General features: G+C 33.4%; 6 protein-coding genes across 6 annotated transcripts; 4 read left to right on the forward strand and 2 right to left on the reverse strand.

The window, feature by feature from the left end:
• Positions 1-377: 377 nt before the first annotated feature.
• Positions 378-684, reverse strand: RO3G_12711 (uncharacterized protein; the record flags this gene model as incomplete). Its single annotated transcript, XM_067667295.1, has 2 exons — positions 378-435; positions 590-684. The coding sequence occupies 2 exons, from the start codon at positions 682-684 to the stop codon at positions 378-380; spliced, it is 153 nt and encodes a 50-aa protein (XP_067523396.1).
• A 529-nt stretch (positions 685-1213) lies between these two features.
• On the forward strand, positions 1214-1838 carry RO3G_12712 (uncharacterized protein; the record flags this gene model as incomplete). The annotated part of the gene is made up of 3 exons (XM_067667296.1): positions 1214-1426; positions 1481-1702; positions 1827-1838. The coding sequence occupies 3 exons, from the start codon at positions 1214-1216 to the stop codon at positions 1836-1838; spliced, it is 447 nt and encodes a 148-aa protein (XP_067523397.1).
• A 2885-nt stretch (positions 1839-4723) lies between these two features.
• RO3G_12713 (translation initiation factor IF-2) lies at positions 4724-7383 on the forward strand (the record flags this gene model as incomplete). Its single annotated transcript, XM_067667297.1, has 8 exons — positions 4724-5135; positions 5187-5243; positions 5311-5401; positions 5458-5621; positions 5677-6263; positions 6382-6667; positions 6725-7171; positions 7232-7383. The coding sequence occupies 8 exons, from the start codon at positions 4724-4726 to the stop codon at positions 7381-7383; spliced, it is 2196 nt and encodes a 731-aa protein (XP_067523398.1).
• A 428-nt stretch (positions 7384-7811) lies between these two features.
• On the reverse strand, positions 7812-8372 carry RO3G_12714 (uncharacterized protein; the record flags this gene model as incomplete). Its single annotated transcript, XM_067667298.1, has 1 exon — positions 7812-8372. One exon carries the CDS (start codon positions 8370-8372, stop codon positions 7812-7814), a length of 561 nt encoding a protein of 186 aa, XP_067523399.1.
• Positions 8373-12321: 3949 nt separating this feature from the next.
• On the forward strand, positions 12322-12793 carry RO3G_12715 (uncharacterized protein; the record flags this gene model as incomplete). The annotated part of the gene is made up of 2 exons (XM_067667299.1): positions 12322-12370; positions 12429-12793. 2 exons carry the CDS (start codon positions 12322-12324, stop codon positions 12791-12793), a joined length of 414 nt encoding a protein of 137 aa, XP_067523400.1.
• Positions 12794-15761: 2968 nt separating this feature from the next.
• On the forward strand, positions 15762-16193 carry RO3G_12716 (uncharacterized protein; the record flags this gene model as incomplete). Its single annotated transcript, XM_067667300.1, has 1 exon — positions 15762-16193. One exon carries the CDS (start codon positions 15762-15764, stop codon positions 16191-16193), a length of 432 nt encoding a protein of 143 aa, XP_067523401.1.
• Between the last annotated feature and the right edge of the window lie 1565 nt (positions 16194-17758).

Consider the following 17758-nt stretch of genomic DNA (forward strand, 5'->3'; position numbering starts at 1 on the left):
TTATAGCTGTAAAAATCTTCTATTTATGATTGTTTGGGCGCTTTTTTTGCAGAGCATGAACATTTAAATAACTGGAAGATTTCTTCATATTGTTCATTTTCGAATTTCTTTATGGCAAATGTGATATAAAATTAAAAATATTAACCCTGTCATTAGGTTACTGTTTTTATATTTAGAGGATTTCCAATAATAAAGACCTTTTTTAAAAGCTCCACGGATACATCGCCGGATACATCGCCCATACAAATGACATATGGAAAGAGCTACGCTCTTGAACAAAGAGACCAACAAGACCTATGAATTTTAAGTGAGCTTATCACCTAATAATTGAGTTTATATTATATTGATAAATTCAATCGAGCCTAGACTTTCCCTTTTTAAGCTTCACAGAAGCTGTCGATCCTAATCACAGGGCCTTGTTCATTTGTCAATTCACTAGAATAAACTTTTTTTTTATTTTTTTTATCAGAAAGGTGCTGAATATCCCTTTATGAAAGGAATTGATGGTACTTTAGCTATTTTTTTTCTTTTTTTTTTTTTTTTGTAAAATAAATTATTTTTATTAAACTTGGAACCACACATACTTTACCTGTCTTTGTGGAAACAAAGACAAAAATAGTTGAATGAAGTCCGCTTTACCATAAATTGGGGCTTCCTACCATAAGCGTACAATGAATGCCTCATGTTTCATCCAATATGTAATACAGATAATAAAGCACTTAGCTGTATATTTTTTTTAACATACCACATAGAACCAGAAATCAATGCTGCTCATTATACGGAAATACATGTTAAATTATACTTTCATTAGAGACATTGTTATTTAAGCCATTATTTAAAAACATAAAACATCATATTTATAGCAATTGTATAATAATACAAGCCTTATAACATTTACTTAATTTGATTGTAACGTTGTATATATTCTATCGCCAAGAATTATGGAAAGATGCACTGCAAACCCTCTTAACGCTGTCAGGCGATGCCACTTAAAGCTCAGTAAAACATTTTAAAAATCATCTTTGCGCGTGTGGCTTGATTGAATGGATAATCATTGTGAAACATTCATGGTGTGGTTAATAGGAAAAAATATAACAACTCGCGTCTTGGCGAAACTCTTGTGATATGTTGAGCTGTTTTATTATAAAGATATTAAATAGCATAAAAAGGGCTTGATTTTCTTTATTTTCCATTACAATTCTCTTTAAACAATATGGACATGAAGCTTGAAATGACGCCACCATTAGAACTACAGACTGTAGCTCATGATTTTGCAGACTACACAAAGAAGAAAAGGCATGGTCATGACAAAGACGTCTTAGACGGAAATAAAATTAGGCAAGTGGCTGGATGTTTGCCTCTTGACATGAAGAATCGTCGCGTATTACTTATTTCAAGTAGAAAGAAGAGAAATGCTTGGGTTTTGGTAAGTGATTCATAATCGTATAGGGAAACAAGGTTGATTGATCATTATATGTAGCCTAAAGGAGGATGGGAAGTTGATGAGACTCAACAGCATGCTGCTCAACGAGAAACATGGGAAGAAGCTGGCATCAAGGGCACCATTACCAAACAACTTGGTGTATTTGAAGAGCGTACAAAAAAGAAGAGAAAGCTAAAAGCTCATCATTGGATATTTGAAATGCAAATCAATGAAGTTGTCAAGAAGTATCCGGAAAGAAAAAAGAGAGAAAGAAGATGGGTAATATCTTCATTTTGAAAATAAGGCACACAATGAACTAATATAAAATATAGTTTACTTTAAAAGAAGCATTGATAGTAACTAAAAAGCATATTTATATTCAAGAAGCTTTACTTTGCTCTAGTCTCAACTCTAATTTCAATTCAAATGTAGGAGTAATATCAGAAATAGGTATCCAAAAAGTGCAATCCTTATCGCAAGAGTTTATAAGTAAAAGAATAAATGATGAACATTCAACAAAGGGCCTTCTTGGAATTGAAGTAGAGCCAGTATTATTTGATTTGGATTTACTCAATTCATTTAATTATTTGCATGTTCAATAAACAATAATAAATTGCTTTTTACATTGTTTTGTACAAAGCTATTTTATTACCAATACTTTACTATTACATGTTAAATATTTGTAATCATATAAATGTCATATTAATCACACAGTAAAAACCTTTTTAATGATCAGTTCCTTATAAGCATGCAATTGGGGATCCTTCTTCAACAACAACACAACTGAAGGCTGTTTAATGAAAAAATTTCATTATTAATGTTAATTTGAACAGCACTGCGCACTTCAAGTGTGAAACAACTAAAAAAAGAGTAGAGTTTCCATCATATTATCTCCATTACTACTCACATAAGGTATTCTTACATATCAACCACATGTTAAAAGCAAATGCAAGAAATCTAAATGATTATGTCTTTTTGCATCTTTTTTGAATTTTGGTATTATCAATACAGAGAGCATGCCCTTAATAGTCTTGATAAATGCGCTTAAGCCTTCCTTCAACCTTTCTTTCGCATTAATTATTTTCAACTTTGAAGATTTCAGCTCTTTTATTTTGGGTTCTTCTTACAGCTTTAATGTTACTCACTAATCGTCTACGTCATTTGACATACCAAAAGAGCTGAATAACATTTTCAAGTGCCATAAATATCCTTAATCAATGACACAAATGAACACATCTCTCTCAATTCAGCATCAACAACAGCATCCAAGACGGCCTTTGACGTTATCAGTATCTCACAACTGAATTAAAACAAGTCATATCAACGACACACCAATTTCGCGCTTAAACAAGCACTTACTGAATCTATAACTTGTATCCAATAAAAAAGTCCTGTACTTAACGAGCCAAACTTTCTCATTTGAAGGAAAGTTAATGTTGGACTATTTATTCCGTCGCCAACTCCTGTTTCTTAGCATTAATCCACCCGCGGACAGTGATCGCCAACAGCACTATATCACAAGGTATTCGGTCCCTCTAATTGCTTAAAGGATTTAAACAATCAACAAGGAGATCTTTCTTTCCTTTTATCATACAATCATATTCTCGATCGATTTTGCTTTTGCTCTTGAAGAGATACTATTTTTTTTCCTCTTTTTTGTAATTAAATCAGTCCAGATGGGTTGTCCTGAAAACACCTTAATCATTTCAAAAATAAAGTTACAATTTTAAAATTTGATGTTGTCCAAAAAATTTTATATCCAAAAATGAAGTCAACCGATCCAAAAACAAAGTAAGCCATCGACTGCCTTACTATGCACCGATGCTTATTTATGCTCGAAACCGTAGAAGGTCCATTATCATTTCTTATGAATAGGCTCCTACTACTTCCTTTGATTCCCTCTCGGTTAACCTCTCCTGGTTACAGCGATGGTCAATTATATACTCAATACTGCACGAATTAAACCAGCTGTACCAAGACAAACCGATCCCTACCAAGCATCCACATGGTCAGAAGCTCTTTATAATCCGTCAATTTTTCTACTCATCCCTTTCCCTTTTACACTTTTTATCCTTGACCCCAAAAGGGTTTTTCTTAGCATTAACTTCCTAACGGAATGACCTGTTCCGGTCGGACATTTATGTAATTCTTATTTTTATGCACTCAATTGGACCTTGAATTAAAGATCATGTTTAGACAAAAACAAAGCCAAGTTTACATTTAATGAACTTGCATTTTAATTCGCCTACTAAATTCTTTTTCCAAATCATGAAGCCTTATGGAAGTAAGACTAGAAAGAACGACAGTATCAAGATGTCGATGGACATTGCTTTTATAAAGCCCCTACTAAAAATTGATATGTTAAACGTGCCCTTTATCAAATAATAAACCAAATCCAAACTGAAGCGATTGACTTTACGGAAACGACAAGAGGCCTGGTGATAGTTTTGTCAATAAATGAAGCAGGTTAATGTAGCAAATTTATTGCAAAATTCATCAAAATACGGAAAAATAAAACCCTCAAATTCTCTTTTTTTTTTACAGCAGAAGACCTACAACATACTACTAACATATTGACCTTTTATCTATAATCAATTTTTTCTGATCGATTTTTACAGGATAGAGAACTCTCCCAAACGACTTTTGTTGCCGATACTCTCAAGCTGAAGAACCTATCGTTTCTGATTATCCAAAGAAAACTCTTATCCCGTGTTTATTGAGTTGTCGTACCAGTGGACATACTGTTGCCGAATTCACAAACGCAAGCTTAAGTATTTAAGAAAAGCTAGGAAGTCTCCTACTGCTTCACAAGACATATTAAATCAAGACAGACCACAACAAGTCTTGCCTTCTACCATTAAGAGTTATTTTATATTAAAAGAGACGTTTTAAGTTCTTATGAGCAAAATAAAATGTATGTATCATGAACTTTAGATGAATTTTCAACATCTCTAATTATATAAAGTTTTCTGTATTAGTTTCCCTAATCCTTTTTTATCCATTTGATTATGTAGAAGTTTAAAGAAGACGTTCAAATTTTTCTGCTTTTTTGTCTTCAAAGAGTTGCAAATGCTGTCTGAGCTCCAATCTTAATCTGTCTTGAAAAAATTTAAGTTTGTCCGAATTTGAAGTAAAAAAGGCTGCAGTAAAAAAAAAGTATATTAAGACCCTTGTTGTTTTATTATGAGCACAAAATTTTTATCACTGATTCAACAACAGAGCAAATGGGCACAAGGAAGGCCTATGTACCTTAGGACTACAGCTAGATTACTTCAGCAAAAAGCCGATTTAGGTAAACCAATGTCAAATGTCAACAACAACACAAAGCGAGTATTGACAAAGAGAGATTGGAGTATACCTCAACAAGGCAAGCGCACTGCACCCAAGAGAGATTGGAGTCGGCCTGTGGACAAACATGCAGACAAGTACCCAGAAGAAACACCCAAGTTGCACGATCGTCATGTCAACAAGTTTTCAAAACCTGCTCCTAAGCGATCGGAGACGGTAGCACAAAGAAAAGAACGTAAGAAGAAAGAAGAAGAACTGGCAGCCTTAGCAAAAGAAGAGGAAAGGCAGCGTAGATATATCGAGGAAAGGAAAGCGAAGCAAAAGGCAAGAGAGCAAAAGGCAATGAACCAACAAATGAAAGATGTTTACATTCCAGAAATCATCAACACAGCCAACTTGTCTCGCGTATTAGGTGTTCGATTTGGTAATGATACTTTCACAAACAAAATAAAGAATGCTAACTTTTTGTATGTAGAGCAAGTGATTAGAACAATGGAAGAACTAAATATGGGAAACACTTCTCACGATCGCAGTAAAAAAAAAAAAAAAAAAAGAAAGGGCATTATTTTATAAGAGTTTTTAATGTTGTTTTTGTATAGTGCTTAATGCAGATGAATCAAGTCTTATTGCAATGCAATTAAATATGAATCCTATTGTAGATGCAAGACAATCGTTTGACTTATATCCAAGGTAAATAATACATTACAAACAACAAAAGAACTATAATTTAAAAGGCATAATGATAGACCACCCGTTGAAGATCCAAATCTATTAAAAGATCGTCCGCCCATCGTAACCATTATGGGCCACGTAGATCATGGAAAGACTACTTTATTGGACACGCTTCGTAAATCATCTGTAGCTTCAGGTGAAGCAGGTGGTATCACACAACATATTGGTGCATTCTCTGGTAATTCACAAACCACAGCAGCAGCAAAAATGTTATTATTCATTCTTCTATTTAGTGAAATTGCCTTCCAACAAGACAATCACCTTTTTGGATACACCAGGTCACGCGGCTTTTTCAGCAATGAGACAGAGAGGAGCACAAGTAACGGATATTGTTGTCTTGGTTGTAGCCGCCGATGATGGTGTGATGCCTCAAACACAAGAAGCGATTCGACATGCTCAGGCAGCCAATGTACCTATTGTTGTTGCGATTAACAAATGTGATAAACCAGGCGTCGATCCATCTCGCGTAAAACAAGAATTGACGCGTTATAATGTTCATCTGGAAGAAATTGGAGGAGATGTGCCCTGTGTTGAAGTGTCTGGGCTGACAGGAAAGAATTTGGATCAGTTGGAAGAGACGATCGTGACGCTTTCTGAAATTTTGGAGTTAAAGGCTGAAAGGGCAAACACAGCCGAAGGTGTCGTGATTGAGTCACAAATCGAGAAAGGAAGAGGTAACGTAGCAACAGTGCTCGTGCAAAGAGGAACCTTGAAACCAGGTGCTGTCGTTGTTGCTGGTGAGACTTGGTGCAGAGTGCGTACAATGACAGACCACCAAGGCAAAATAGTCAAGGAGGCTACGCCTGGTATGCCTGTAAAGGTAATTGGGTGGAAGGATGTCCCACAAGCAGGGGATGAAATGCTACAAGCAAAAGATGAGGTAATTAATCAATGGTTTTCTTTATTTTGAAAAAGCAATACCTCTCACATTGAAATAGAATTTGGCAAAAACTGCAGTTGATAATCGTATTGCACGACATCAGCGTGATAAGCAACTTCAAGATTTAGAGGTTATTAATGATAAGAGAAGGCAACAAAGAGAACAATTGGAACAGGAGCGTTTAATTGAAAAAGAGTATCAAAAAGAAATGTACATGTATCAACGTGGTCTTACTGATGTAGTGCCTGTATCACTTAATAAACGACTTAGCGCACTTCAGGCCAGTGAAGATAAAGAAAACAACACTGAAAAGGACATACTTGAATTTCGAGCTGTTGTGAAAGGTAAGAGAGCAAATATGAAACCACACATATGAATAACCCTCTTTTTAATCTTGACAGGAGATGTAAGTGGTACAGTTGAGGCAGTGGTGGATTCTTTAGCTGGCTTGCAAAATAAGCAAATCAGAGTAAAGGTAGTACACAGTGGCGTTGGTAACATATCGGAAGGTGATGTTCAATTAGCTGCAGCCTGTGAAGGACAAGTGATTGGATTTAATGTTAAGGCTGACAAGAAAATTCAAGCCGAGGCCGCTAGAATCGGCGTACCTGTCAGATCCTATTCGATTATTTATAAATTGTTGGAGGATGTAAAAGATAAACTAGGAGATATGCTGCCACCGATCATTACAACACAAGTTGTTGGTGAAGCTTCTGTTTTACAAATATTTGACATCAACATCAAAGGAAGAGAGACTCGTCCTGTTGCTGGATGTCGTGTGACAAATGGTACCATTCATCGTAATGGCAAAGTAAGAGTGGTACGCGATAGAGAGACAGTGTGGGAAGGTAAGCTTTAAATAAATGCATCTCTGTAAATAAAATGCTTATTTGATATCAATGTAATAGGACAATTGGATGCACTGCGTCAAGTAAAGAAAGATATCATGGAAGCAAAGAAAGGCCTAGAATGTGGTATGTCTTTTGAAGGCTTCAATGGATTTCAACCCGGTGATGTCATTCAGTCCATTCAAGTAATAGAAACCAAGCAAAAGTTGTAATTAGCATTATTAGAATTCAATAAACCATCCCCCCCTCTCTCATTATGTATAAACTGTTTATTACACGTTTCTTCTTTATCGATATAATCATACAGCGATAGGATCCGCATAATCAATGAGTCTGCCTCTTTTTTCTCTCATTCTATCTTGCTCAAACTTTCAATGTCATTAAAGATATTATGTGAAGAAAAGGCTAAACATCAACATATGCCTTTTAAAGGTTGATAGTTGTATACTTCAACAGGTCAGGAAAAACTTGATTTTACATAAAAATAATAAGCCTAATTATTTATTAAAAAATGCAATAATATTTTCTTTAAAACCATGTGGGTTTTAAAATTAGTTTTGTAAATAAGATATAAATGAGTGTAAGCATACAATCAAGATCAAGGAGAGGAAGGGAAGAAGGAAGAATATCAGTGTGGTTATTAGTGTTTTTGAGAAGACTGATTGAAAGTTTTAATTACTTTCTCGATAGCAGCGTACCATGTCTTTTGTTCTTCCAAACTTTTAGTTCTCAGGATATGACGTCTTTTAATGGGACCTGAGGACATTTGAGGGGGCATACTCGCGTTTGAAAAGTACATAGGTGCAACAGCATCGATATTGGCTTCTGAAGTGATAAGCTCAAATCCAAAAGCCTCAACACCCGGTAAAGAAACAGTATCAGCAGGCTTCTTTTTAATTTTAAACAAAGGTTTCTTGGGTTCACACATTTTTGTTACAAGTACGGGCTGTAAATTTCGTATTTCAGCACCACGCAAGTTCAAGCTTCCTTTGTAGACCAATTTTCGAGGACCATCTTTTTTGTCCTTTTGTTTTCTACAATAGATTAAGTGATCCGAATAAAGGTAGTACGTTCTCACGTCCGATGTAGCAGTAACATCTTCTAAATCGACTTTGATGAGGTCAGAGTAAAGTATGAGTCTTCGATTGAGAGTAACAGTCACAGGGCAATTTTCAACACTTCGATAGATTTCCAGTACCATTAAGTGGGCCTGGCAATTTTGTTTCCTTTATTATAAAATATGAATCCGCTTGTTATTCTTTTTTTTTTTTATATATATATACCTTTCAAACCATCCCTGTTCTAAAGCTACAAATTTTTCAGTAATCTGCTCGAGAGAAGAATAATCAGGGTTTGAAGGATCGCTGTAATTTTTTAGTTGCTGAACCGTTTTAGAGTACGAGGTTATACGATTTATCGGTATTTGAAGATAATGTGTCATGTCTGCTATCTTTAAAGAAGATTGTCTTTGTTTACTTTCTTGAGACTTTGCTTGCTATAATAAAACATATAAGGAATACATTAAGTCACTCTAACCATTCTTTACTTGCCTCCAAAAATTTTGTCAAGGAAGGTAATCTATGGAGAATATCTAGTGCCATTACAAATTCAGGATGTTGTGAAATGAATGAATCATAGACTGTAAGTTGTTTGTACTATAAAATGATGGTTAAAACACTGATATATGAATTATGGTGCAATCCATACAAAATCATTAAGAATGTCTGAAATAAGTTGTGTTGGACCCCATATCTTGAATCTATAAAGCAGCAAAGGTTGAATAACACATATTTATTTTTTAAACTCCTAACCTATTACTGACTTTTTTCAAAAAGTCTGTGTGTAAAATTGACAACCCATGAAGACTTTGAAAGAACGCTTCTAATGTCTTTTTTGCAGTTGATTTCAACTTTGCAAAATTCTCTTTATCCTCTGGCAAATCCAACCATTTTTGTATTTCAGTCGCATAGGTTTCTTGAAAATCATAAAGTTCATTCACATAATTCGTCTCAGACTGTATTATTTGGTTGATGATTTGTTGTTTATATACAGCGTGTCGTGCTGAATCAAGGACTTCTTTATCTTTTCTTGTTTTAATAAATAATTAATTGTCTATTAGAAACTATTTTAAAGAGTTTTTTACCATTAAACTCGAATCCGAATTCTTCTTCAAATATATCGTATACATTGTCAATGATAGAAAGGTCTTCTACGAGTTGTTTATAGTACTTGTTGTTATCAGTAAGGAATGACATATTAAAGGGATCCGAGGCAACAGATGCATTTGATGAAGAGGTACTTATTGAACATGGTCTGCTTGTGCTTGGATAAGGTGTTGAAGGAGCAGAATGTGATGTGGAATGGCTTCCTTTTCTGCCAACTTCCATCATTTCCATTAAAAGAAGAAAGAAAGAAAGAAAAGAAAGTAGATTAGTTATCTGAACAATAAAACAGTGTAGGACAAGAAAATTTTCCGTTTAAAGCCTGGGTGTCGTGTGAGCAAGTTCATATCCCTGACCAATAGTATATAAAATTAATTATTATCAGTAACTTACTAAAGTGACTAAGACCAATTCTTTTTTTCCTTTTTTCCTATTAAAAAACTGTCTTAAGCAAAAAAAAACAGGAAAGTTTGTGATAAAAGAAAACTGAAAGAAGGATAGATTAGTGCTATTGATTGGTGTTTCAGAATGGTTTGTTTTGATAGTTTGTTACACACATTTACTGGTGCTTTGTGTGTTACAAGAAAAATAGCAAACCTTATCATTAAAGTTAGAGATGAAGATCAACAGACAAGCACGCGAAATGTTCACACGCTTTGGTGGCACATCCTGGTGTTCATAGCAAAAGAAGGGGCCAACAAAGATTACCTTGATAAGCGTATTACTAAAACAGAACAAAAAAACTCTCTTATTTCATTCTTCTTAAAGTCCTGATAAAAAATAAAGAAGTCGTTGTATCACACTTAATATACAGTCCGGTTAATAAATATTATTGGTTTTTTTGAATATCTATCGTTTTTAAAAAAATTAATCATTGGCTTCTGAAATACATTTATCGCTAACCAAAAATTCTATTATTGATTCCAAGCAAAAAGCATTGCCACTTATAAAAAGAATATTATCGTAGTGTAATTATCGTTTTAATAGTGGATATGAACAAATGTATTACTTTATTTCAAACATTTTAGTATAATAATTATTAATTTGACATTTAGAATGAGAACAAAAACCATAAAGCGCACTAATAGGAACGCTATTGGAAGTATCGGCGATTCTACAGGAAAGGTTTTCTTTGGTCAATATATGATTACGCTTCATTTTTCCCTTCACTATTGCCCAGAATTGCTCGATCGATTGAGTGTAGATGAGTAAGAAGGAAGGAAATCTACCTGATGACCTTTGCTTTCTATCTTTCGTTTGAGTGACTGAGATTTATGAATAAAAGCATTGTCCATGATGGGATAGAAGTTTTAAAAGTCTTACCTTTATCCATGATTTCGAGCAGCTCGTTCATGAACTTGATAAAACAGGGGGCGGTAGTACCTTTTGATATAAGATTGTCAACAGTAGTCTTATCAACCGGTTCATCATCTACTTTTTCGCCAATGGCCCTATCGTCAGTATCGACTGCTACTTTTTTTTGCTCTTGTTATTGGGATTTCTTTTTCAACTGGAACTACGCTGTTTCAAGGAATAGATGTCGCATTTACTCGTCGCTTTTTTGTATATATTGTATTATAAAGTGTAAAAATGCGACTTTACTTTTTGAAAATGGTGTAATTTGGATTGGGTTGATCTTGTTTTGGCTGTCTTTACAACTACACAAAACCCACTAGCAGATCTTGCCCAGTTAAACTTTATATCGATGTTAAAACCTACTTCGTCTATAAAAATACAGTCTTCGGTGAAGCCTAAGTATCTGTCTTTTCATTTCATAAACCAGTCGAATCTATCTTGTAAAACAAACAAGGCTGTTAAATCATAAAATGCGCGTTATGTTTTGATTGAGAAGCCTTTTGGAAGCTCATTAAATATATTAAAATCCATGGAAAGCTAAAACGGAGGCTAAAACATTGTTAAATCATAGGACTAAAACTAAAATAGAGCTAAAAAGTAGCCAAGAACATTTTATCTTCTTTTTTGGCGCGTAGATACCGAATCATTATGAAGGTTTAAAAATTAACCGAAGCGCAGCATAGGTGCTATTTTTTTTTTACCAAAATGGAAATATGATTTTGAGACTAATTATTATTTAATCAGCAATGATGTCCTGCGCGTCGGGAGTTAACTTGACTGGATTGATTACTATAGTTTGGCCTTTTTCTTTTTCAAGTTTCGTTCTCAAATTGGTTTTGATGGAGCAGGAGCATGTTTAATAAGTTTGTAGAACGTTGCCTTTATCGTATTTGAGATGGAAAAATAGTAGTGAAATTATTCAGTTAGTAAATTAAAATAAATAACTCAACTGTTATATATAACTTTTAAGAGTAATATACATATCTACTAAAAGGATGCTAAGTTGCTTTGTTCTTATAGTCGTGGTGATTTTGTATTACTTTATTTAAATTATTTAAAGTGAAATAACATCTTTCGATATTGTGACACTGCTTTATTTGCTGTTTGTACTTATAATTTCTTCTCATTCATCAGCAAGAAAAAGGTCCTTTACATTTGGGACAGACACATCTAAGATAAATGAGTGCAGAGAATTATTGAAGGAAATGTTACAGTGAGTAGAAATATTGTATTAAATCTATTCAACTTCATTACTTTTCACGTTCTATATTCGTTAAGTAGTTGTAAAGAACATCTTCTACTACGCGTTCTGAGATTATCCTTCATTTCTTTTTTTCTTTCATATTTTGATAGCATTTGTCAAAAATTTCAATAAATAAAGAGGCCATTAATCTTATAGTTTCTGAGCTGCCAGAACAAAAGCTAAAATTATCCCATTTATTATCATGTACATGCATCTCCTGAAAATAAATAAATAAAAAATGATGCAAAAAGACTAACGTTGTCATCTAAAATGATTTACCTTTGCTTGGCCCGATGAAGAGACATTTTCGTAAGATGTCTATTATCAGGAATTTCAGGTCTCTCTGATCGTTTATAATTAACTATTCTAGAGCATCTGCTTCTGCTATAATGACGATGAAAACCATTAGTGGTCTCAAATTGTTTTTGACAAAAGCAGGTAAATTTCGAATGATTTTGTCAATGTATGGTTGCCATTTCACCTATAATTAAAATAGAGGAAATAAAAGTTTGGAGGAAAATCCCCCAAGCTGTAGTAGATCAAACAGTAGATGCCCTTTGTAGGCAGCTTGAGTGGTTCAATATGTCAAAAACAACTGCTTATGAGCACATAAGAGAGCAATGCTTGCTTTCGCTTAAACGAGTCTGGTTGAACAGTGATAATAGAAATTCTGATCGTGTCATAGAGCTTCGTAAGGCATTGGCTGACGGATGGGCTTTGAAGATGGATAATTTTGCGAGAAACTCAGTTTTCATTGACGAGGCTGGGCTTTTATATGCATATAATTCAGAATATGGCTTGGTCAAGAAAAAGAAGATCCAGTTAATGTTCGCGTGCCTGCACAAAGAGGAAAGCCATTGACGATCTTTGACGCAATTTATCACCGAGGTCTGGTATTCCTCTCTGTTCGACTCCCACTAGTTATAAGAAACGAAAGACCCCTGGACAATCAGATATACCTTCTTCAAAGCAAGATGGAAGGATATAATTTGGTCATGGGATAATGCATCTATCTACCATTCTAAAGAGCTGAAAGAAACCTTCAGTAAAAGAGACTACCACTCTGTCTATTTTCCTCCATATTCACCATTCTTAAACTCTATCGAAGAATGTTGAAGTAAATCAAAAGCATTCTTACGCAGAAGTCGCTTCAAAGATGGCTAAATGATACCTGATAGAGTAATTGAGGTCGCCAAAACAATTTCGCAAGAGGATTTTTCTGGTTGGGTTGAGCATTCCCTTTCATTAATTCCTCTCTGTCAAAAAAGAATAATAAACTTGTAAATTATAAAATAAGAAATAAAATGAAGTGGCCAATTTACTTGACAAAATCAGCGAAATTATGTACTCCAGCCAGCCATTCCTTTTATTTGATTCGGCAAAATGAAAAAATCTCAGTCGGGAAATCCTGTATTAAGCGTTTGATAAATTAAAAAAGGGCACATCCCACACATACTCTAAATTTAGTAGTCGTACAATGTAACCATGACGGCTTGGGTTGATAAGAGTTTTATTCCGTGTTAACAAATAGTCATGTAAGCATGAGATTCTCAAACAAGTGGCTATATCGAGAGCTATATACCAAAAGTGAAAGAGTAAGAGAAGACTCTGTGAAATGAAAAATAAATAAATCGGAAGGATATGAAGATAGTGAGACTATTGTTCTTTTATTGAGATCCACGTTCTGCAGAAGAATATATCATAAATATACCTTTATGGCTCAAACAGGCATGAGGTTTAGGATAATTACAGAGCTATGACCAACAAAAAGAAGTTGTCAAATAACAATAATTATCTCTTTCCTCCTTAATGACAAATAGCAGTGAATGTCGGAATGAAGGTTATATGCTCTTAAAGTGATCAAGATACTAGGGTCGTCTTTGTAAAAGAGAAAAGATAACTCTGTTCAGCGCAAGACTTTTTTTAAAGAAAGTGAATGTTATATTTATTACTCTAAAAGTTATTTTTTTGGTTAGTATAAGAAACACGGGGATCAAGGAAAGCAAAAATATGCCAGCAGTTTGTCATCTTTCTATTGCTGAGTTTTTTAACAGATCTAAACAGATAGATTTGTTGGGTTAAAGTGATTATTTCAAAAGTTGGCAATGCGAAACAAGTATAGGTTTCTTATTCTACATAAGAAGCAACTTGAAGTCATGGCTTAAAAACCAGGTGTTTACTATTGAAATCCTAATATGCGATTTAAACTTGATTGTAAGTCTTTGACTTATTCCTTTCCTTGTAAGATTGATAAAAAAAAAAGAAAAGACTGAAGGATATCATGATGAGATCATATGTAAGCAGACATTAAAGAAGCGCAATTATCGTAATCAAATAAATTACAGATAAACAACATACTATTGTCCCCCCCCTCTCCTTCTTCCCGTGTATTAGGATGGGAAGAGTATGATTATATAAGAGGAATATGAGGACTTTATCACCAAAATTTCTCTTTAATGGCCTTTCATTAAAATTTATTTACTTTTCATACAATAAATAACCAATGTTTAAATTGAATTTTTGATGAAGTTCATGTCAGTTTAGGTCATAAATTATTTATTTAATGCCGATGCATGGTCATGTTAAGGTAACAAAGCGATTTATATATAGTCCTTGAATAATGAACTTATGTGATTTCTAGAATCCAAATGTTTTATGTAAAAATGGTAAATTTCAACTTGATGACCTGATAGTGCAAGTGATTGGCAATAACAGATTTTTTTATTGAGTGTAAAAAAAAAAAAAAAAAAAAAAAAAAAAAAAAAAAAAGAAAAGAAAAGAAAAAAAAAGAAACTTAAAGATATTATTTATCAAGTTTAAAGGTAATTTGAAGTCGATTAACAGTTTGTTCTTTTTGTATTGTTTTTAAAGAAATCAACATAGTCTTTTGTATACTGCACAGTTTAAATGATTATAATACGAATAGAAGAAACAATATTACTTTATTAAAGAAACTATAGGCTGTTTGATAGCTAGACTGTAAAAAGAATCAAAAGTGGTAGCAAGCCCTTATGAAATGTAGAATACACTTTCATCTTTTGTATTCTTTCCTTTTTGTCTAATTGACAATGTGGTGATCGATAAAGTTGTAAAATCCATTTTATTTATTTAGTTTATTCTGAAACATACTTTATTAAAAATGTACCTCAGACGCTTTTGCATCTCCTTACTCTTTTATTATAGTTCTTTATATTACAATCCACACGGTCAAGAATGTTTATAAACCTATTCAGATGCTTCTGTAGTGTTATCAGTGATGATAACAATAAAAAACAATGTCGTCAAAAAATACGTTCATTTTGATTGGTCAATTAACTTTAATTACAGCTGCCGTGGTTGGATTTTTATTTATTTCTATTCTATAATCGAATTCGATTCTTTTATTAAACTATCAAATAAAGAAGACAGAATGACTTGATCTTTTAAACAGACTGTACAGATGCTTTATTGTGTAATCATAAAAGTGTAACGTTTTGTTTGTGTAGCAACTTTTGACATTTTTAATATGAAAAGTTTGACGTCAAAAAAGCTTTAAACAGTGACATAAAACGATGCTTACAAAGGATTCGATTTGTAAGTAGAAAAAAAACAATCGGAAAAACTCTGTCATAAAGGACCGTTTGCTTTAGACAGGCGCTTTAAACCCGGATATAGAAACCATGTGGTGTCACTTGCTGTTTTTTTACACTTTTCATTGGCTAAACTCATCGTTTGAATTTTTTCCATTTCACATATAAATACAGCTCGCTTTTTTTTTTTTTAAAATTTTAATCTTTTTTATTTCGTGATTTTCCCTCTTTTATATCTTTGTTTTCTTTTAATTTCAAACATGTTGGATTATACACGAAGCTCATCTACTTGCCCATCAACAAAGTCTCAACATTCAATTTGGTGTAAAATTGGAAAAAAGTTATTTCACCATAAATCGAAAAGTGCTTGTAGCTCAACTGTATCTTCTACGCGCTCTAGTGGCTTCTCTCATCAGGCCAATGATAATTATAGTAGCTCAACTTTATCTTCAGCAAGGAGTTCTGATTTAGACAGTCAATCTACACAAAGACGACAAAGAAAACAATTAGTTCATCACGAAGAACCTTCTCAACTCATTATTCCTCCATTTAGTCCAACATATCTTAAAACAAACGAGTTTCCTTATTCTAATTTTTATGTTAAATTACCCGATGGTCGATGGATGGTTAGATACAGAGATGGTAACCGTGATATTTTGCGTACAGATTTTGTAGAAGGTTATTTGATTTAAAAAAGAAAAAAAAAAAAAAAAAAAAAAGAAAGGGGAAATAAGATGAAGGAGAAAAAAATGTGAAGCAACTGCCAATATATTTATCCCCTTCAACCCTTTTTGTATATAATATCCCCATCGACTCCCTTTCTTTCCCCTATTTTGAATCCCTTCTATACCAAAGCATATTTTTCATACATAGTTTACTCATAACTTATTTTGTAATTAATAAAAAAAATCTTTTTTAATCCTGAAAATACGTCTTTGTAATGTAACCTTGTCTCTCTTTTAATTTTCATCCGAGATGTTGGTGTCAATCTTTTATATAAAAAAGCTTTATTGACTAAAGAACAAGGCTGATATAATTTAGTTTATAGAATGATAGTCTGTCTTGTCCTTTTTTGAATTCCTCTTTTCCCTTGCATTATTTGGACCTTTTTGCCCTTTTTTTAATATTAAAAATATTTATTCGACAACGCCGAAATGTAGCCACTTTTAATGACAAAAATGACTGTGGCTTTGATCGAGATTTGTAATGCTTTTTTGTAATATTAAATACAAGACATGTTTCACAGCGACATTTGTCAGCATTTTTTTTTAGTAAAAGCTCTTTCTCCGAGACTTCCTATAGGCTTCATTTCCAAGTTGCTTTACCATCCTTTTTGTATGCAAGCAAGAATAAATGTGATGTAATTTATTCTTTGTCGTCATGTCGACGTGTTTATATTAATGTTATCAAAACATGTTCGTGTGCACTGACATGGTAAAACTCTAATTATAGATTCATTTACTTAAAAAACTATTCTTCCGAATGTCAATCAAAAAACCTATTAGCCGTTCGGGTCATGGACCCTTTTTTTTCATTTCGGAAGAAACAAAAGACCGGCCATCCGTTGGATATAAAAAATTTTTAATGAAACAGTGCAAATGCAGTCAATCTATTCCCAATTTGAGCATTGGGTTTTGAATAAATATTGGGGCGCACTTTTTTGGGACGATCAATTTCTTAGTGAGACGATTTTGAATTAAACAGAGACGAACTGTAGAAATCATTGATACTAAAAACCAACCAATAAAACTCTTTTAAAAGTATAATGGAGCTAAATAGTTCATAATTGGGACAAAAAAAAAAAAGATTGAAACAGTTTTTTAAAGATGTCGTTCTTCATTTGAACATCTATTTCCAGAAGGACTCTGCATGCTTTATCCACCCGATACAATCTTTACAAGAGACGGTTTGACAAAGCAGCCACTATTTGAGGAGTCAAGGTATCATGAGAGCCCAGAGGGATGCCTTTTGATATGTTGTTTTACCTTTAATCAAAATTTTTCAATAGAATTGAGAAATGATAAATAAAGAGGCAAAAACCAAGGCTTGTATCCTTTTGCTTCAATAAAAGTAGGCGCTCGGTTATTGTCATGAATCCTTACATTGTCCCATCACAACATAATGTTCTTTCATTCCTTCTTTATCCAGCATATTTTTCAAAAAGATAAGGATATGGTCTGTATTAGTTCCTTTTCATGCTCTTATAGCCTTGGATGCTCCAAGGATTTTTTTATATACTCCAGGGTTTCTCTTGGAT

This window comes from Rhizopus delemar, genomic scaffold, assembly GCF_000149305.1.
Source record: "Rhizopus delemar RA 99-880 supercont3.11 genomic scaffold, whole genome shotgun sequence".
NCBI classification, from domain to species: Eukaryota; Fungi; Mucoromycota; class Mucoromycetes; order Mucorales; family Rhizopodaceae; genus Rhizopus; species Rhizopus delemar.